Source organism: Pediculus humanus, genomic scaffold (assembly GCF_000006295.1).
Source record: "Pediculus humanus corporis 1103172108255 genomic scaffold, whole genome shotgun sequence".
Lineage (NCBI taxonomy): Eukaryota > Metazoa > Arthropoda > Insecta > Psocodea > Pediculidae > Pediculus > Pediculus humanus.
Genome location: NW_002987824.1, coordinates 547052 through 551704, shown reverse-complemented (window position 1 = coordinate 551704; position 4653 = coordinate 547052). Strand labels below are relative to the sequence as shown.

Here is a 4653-nt window from a genome sequence, read left to right as displayed (position 1 = left end):
GTTTTTATTGTTTATTCGTTTTTAATAATTGTAAATCGATCAATCGATTTTTCGTTTTCTACGTATTATTAATTTATCGATTTTAGTTTTTGATCCAAGAAAATAATTACGGGTTTTTATTATTATTATTATTATTAGTTTTTCTTTCTTTTTCCCAAATATTTTCGTTCGTCACAAAAATTATTATTGCAAATAATTAAACCAATTATTTTCTTATTAGGCCGTGGCAAATAACCGAGTTCGGTGGCATTTGTTTTTTTTTTTCTTTTTCGAGGTCGTAGGTGTGACGTCAAACAAATTAATATCGATGATAATAATAATAATAAGTTCCAAAGTCCGAATAAGCATAATATTATCATAAGAAAAAAAAAATTCACGTTTATTTTCCATGAAAATAAGGTTAAATTCTGGATTTGAATATTGACATTTAAAAAAAAAACAGTTATACAATATAAAAAATTAAACAAACAAACAAACAAACAAACGTTTATTTTTTGTATAATATTATAAATTCAGTTAAGATTATAGTGATGATGATGATGATGATTATTATTATTATTATTATTATTATTATAAAAGTATTAATAATAAACTTTTTCTTTATTACGTAAGAAATGTTAATAATATATAAATATTTGTGAGGAAAAAAAATTAATTTTTTTAAATAAAATTTAATAATTTTAAAAAATTTTTTTACGCCTTAAAAATAATTGAGTTATGCAAATTTTTATACACGAACGCATTGAAAGTTGTTTGTCGAAAAAAAAAAAAAAAAAAAGAAAATTTTATTATTTTTTTTTTTTTTGTGAAAATCGACGCCGATGACGACGACGACGACGATTGAATTTTTTTTTTTTTTTAAATTTTTTAAAAAAAAAAATACATTTTAAAGTTATTGAAAAAAATTTTTTTCTTCAAGACGTACGGGGGGGGGGAGGTAATAAAAAAAAAAATAATAAAAAAAAAAATTACTCTCAAGGTAGTAAGTAGTTAATTTAAGTTTTAAAAACTTTGAAATATAAATTTTTTTTATTTAAAGGTTCGATGAAAAAGGAAAAAGGTCAAACGTTTAATATACATATATTCGCATAAGTTTTTTTTTTTTTTTTTTTTTATTACTTTGGAGGCAAAAAAAACCCCTCGTTTTTTTTTCCATTTTTTTTACACCTTCATGAAATATTATTATTATTATTATTTAGTGTTTTACAACGTTTTCCCTTTGACGATTTACTTTTCCTTTTAGTTTTTCTTCTAGAAAAAATATAAAAATCATCTTTTTTCTCTTTCATTTTATTTTTTATTTTAAAAAATAAAATTTTATTAATAAATTTTTTTTTGTACGCCTGTCAAAATTTTCTTTTGTTATGTTTGAAAACATTTTTTTTTAAAAAAACTTGTCAGACAGAAAGAGACAGCGAGAGAGAGAGAGAGAGAGAGAGAGAGACTTTGTTGTTCTTGTTTTTGATTTTTCCACACTTACTTTTTTTTTTTTAATATAAATATATAAATAAATTTTTTTTTTTATTTTTTACCACATCAAAATTTTCAATCACACAATTGAATTTTTCAACAACAACAACAACAACAAAAAACTACAACAATAACAACAACAACAACGACGACGACGATAAATAAAAAAAAAAGTATTAAATCCCCCCCCCAAAAAAAAAGAAAAAATTTTTGACCTTTTTTTCGAAAAGTTTTTTTTTATTAATGCATTTTTTTTGAATAAAAAATAAAAATTAATAACGATAATAATAATAATAATGATGATGATGGTGATGATAATGATGATGATGATGGTGATGATAATGATGATGATGATGATGGTGATAAAAGAGAGTAAATACAAAAAAAAAGATAAAACCGGTAAATTGTTTTTTTTTTTTTTTTTTTTTTTTTTCAAATCAGCGAGACGCGATGATGAATTGTTTATTTGTCGGATATCCGTTATTTTATTTTATTTTAGTTTTTTTTTTTTTGTTACGTTGGCACCATTTTTGCCGTTTATTTTTCACTTATTTTTTTTTTTTACGCGACATAAATTTTTTTTTTTTTTATCAAAAAATACTTGAGTTGCCATTTTTTTAAAATTATGAAATCGATATCAGTCATTGAACTTTTTTTCAAACGCATACTTATTATTATTATAATTATTTTTTTTGGGGGGGTTATTTCTCTTATTAAAAAAATTTTAATATAAATGATAATAATAATAATGATTAAACGGTTTCAAAATCCTTTCGTGAAAAAAAAAAAAAACCAAAAAGAGATTACGTGAAAATTTTTTTATTTTTCAGATTTCTTACAGAGCAGTTTGTTTTTGTCGTTTACCAACAACCGATTGTATGTTCGTTCGATCATTTTTTGTTTGTTTGTAGGGGTTTGACTCCGATTCGATTGTACACCTACTCGTAAGTAGTAGTAGTAGTGGTAGTAACTTTCATAAATGAAAACAAAAGAAGAAAAGAAACATGATGAATGTTGTTAAATAAAGTATGATTAAATATTTATTTAACCGTCAATCTTATTATTATTATTATTATTATTTTATTACGTGAGCGGATGTCACACTTACTTAATAGTATATAAAAAAAAAAAAATGGTAGCCTTTTTTTTTACCTTCTTATCATTTCGGTCATTGATATGATTTTAAATCTCGTGTTTTAATCGAAACAAAAGTGAGAGTGACAAAGAGAACGTGAAATGTGTGTGTTAATGTTTGTAAATGTTTTATGAAAAAAGTTATTACTATTATTATCATTACCATTTTTTCATTTTAAGCCGACGAAAATGTTTGTGAGTGCGGTAGCATTCATATCGTTACTTCTTGTAAATTTTTTAAATGCCGACGTGGTGATAGACAATAAGTTTTCAATCGGAGATGATGTTATTGTCACGCAATGTCAAAAAGATGTCGACAGGATAATTCAGGGTTTGAGAAACAATGAAATTTGGGCAATAAAAAGTTTGTACCTAAAAAAATTTTAATAATAATAATAATAAAGCTGAAGTCTGATTGTTTTTTTTTTTTTTTTTTTTTTTTTTTTTATAGTCGTCGATGCATCCAGTAAATTTCCATCGGGGATTTTAAAAGGACACGTGACAGATTTTGGAAATTACGATGAATGCTTCGACGTACCTACGAACGAAACGACCGTTGTTCCGACCCAACATTGTTTCGTCAATTTTAAACAATCCGACGAACAAAATTCATTATTATTATTATTACCATCTATTAAATTATCGTATTGTTTACCCAAATCATGTTCGCCGAAACAAATAGAAAATTTCATTCGGAAATTATTATCGGAAACAAATTTAAATGTGACCGTCGGTGATGATGATTGCACGACGATTGAAAAACCATCGATGGAAACGCGAGATTATGTCGGAATGTAAGTAAGTATAGTCCTTAAAAATCCCGTCGGTCCCCCACATCCCCAACACCCCCATCATTCGCATTATTATTTTCTTACTTTTTTTTAGATCGATATGGGGAATTTTCATCTGTCTCGCACTTCTGAGCACTGCCTACGACGTTTTCGCGAAAACACGTTCCAAAATACCGAGTAATAATAACAATAATAATAATAATCGATTTTTTTCTTGTTATGAATCGTATTGCTTATCGAGTATAACACATTTCAGATCCCGTTTTGACATCCTTTTCGCTATACACCAACTTTAATAAATTGTTAAGTACCGAAACTAGACCTGACACGATGACACCACTTCACGGTTTGAGATTTTTAAGTATTTGTTGGGTCATATTAGGACACAGATTTTATTTTACATTGTTTTCATCTCCTATTAATTTTAACGATTTTATCAAAGTACGCTAATTATTATTATTATTATCATCATCATTATCATCAATAAAAGAGTAATGTGTTTTAATTCAAAAAATTTTATTTTTAACAGGAAGTGGATGAAATATACACTCAAATAATAATACAAGGAGTTCTTTCGGTGGACACGTTTTTCCTTTTAAGCGGTCTTCTCAATTGTTATCATTTATTAAAAATTTTAGACAAAACGAAAAAATTTTCAATAGTGACGTATTACTTGCACAGATACCTCAGGTCAGAGTTCGTTAATAATAATGATAATAATAATATTTGAACGATGATTATGATGATGGTGATGGTGATATTGGGTTTTAGATTGACTCCGGTTTTGGGAGCCGTCGTCCTGATGTATACCACGTGGTACGTTCTAATAGGTAGCGGTCCTCTTTGGTTGCAGACGACGTCACAATGGAAAAAATTATGCGTTGATTATTGGTGGCCGACACTTTTATACATAAATAATTATTACAATCCTACAAGTCAGGTGATGGTCGTAAATTTTAAAACAAAAAAAAAAAATAAAATAAAATGCTAAAATTTATAACTTTAATCCGAAAAAGAGAGAGAGAAAGGAAGAGGGGGGGGGGGAAAGCAGAAAACATTTTAGCTAAGTATAAAGTTTTTATGTTGTTGATGTTGTTGTTGTTGTTGCTGTACACTCAAGTAAATATCAAATATCATTTATCTTTTGAAGAAAATTGAAATCAAACTTAAAACGTTTGTGTGTCGGATCATTTTAATAAATATTTAATAAGTTAACAAAAAAAAAAAAAGGAAAGGAAAAAAAGGAAAGGAAAAAAAG

The 4653-nt window shown here is 26.3% G+C and overlaps 1 protein-coding gene across 1 annotated transcript in view; it reads left to right on the top strand.

Moving 5' to 3' along the window:
- Positions 1-1766: 1766 nt before the first annotated feature.
- Phum_PHUM481880 (uncharacterized protein) overlaps positions 1767-4653 on the top strand; it is a gene marked incomplete at both ends in the record, with an annotated part of 4298 nt that continues 1411 nt past the window's right edge. Inside the window, 9 exons of the mRNA XM_002430410.1 lie at positions 1767-1949; positions 2301-2315; positions 2382-2414; positions 2785-2968; positions 3056-3398; positions 3490-3572; positions 3652-3836; positions 3925-4085; positions 4167-4335. Of these exons, the coding sequence (XP_002430455.1) occupies positions 1767-1949; positions 2301-2315; positions 2382-2414; positions 2785-2968; positions 3056-3398; positions 3490-3572; positions 3652-3836; positions 3925-4085; positions 4167-4335 (1356 nt within the window). The remainder of the gene's footprint in view (positions 1950-2300; positions 2316-2381; positions 2415-2784; positions 2969-3055; positions 3399-3489; positions 3573-3651; positions 3837-3924; positions 4086-4166; positions 4336-4653) is intronic.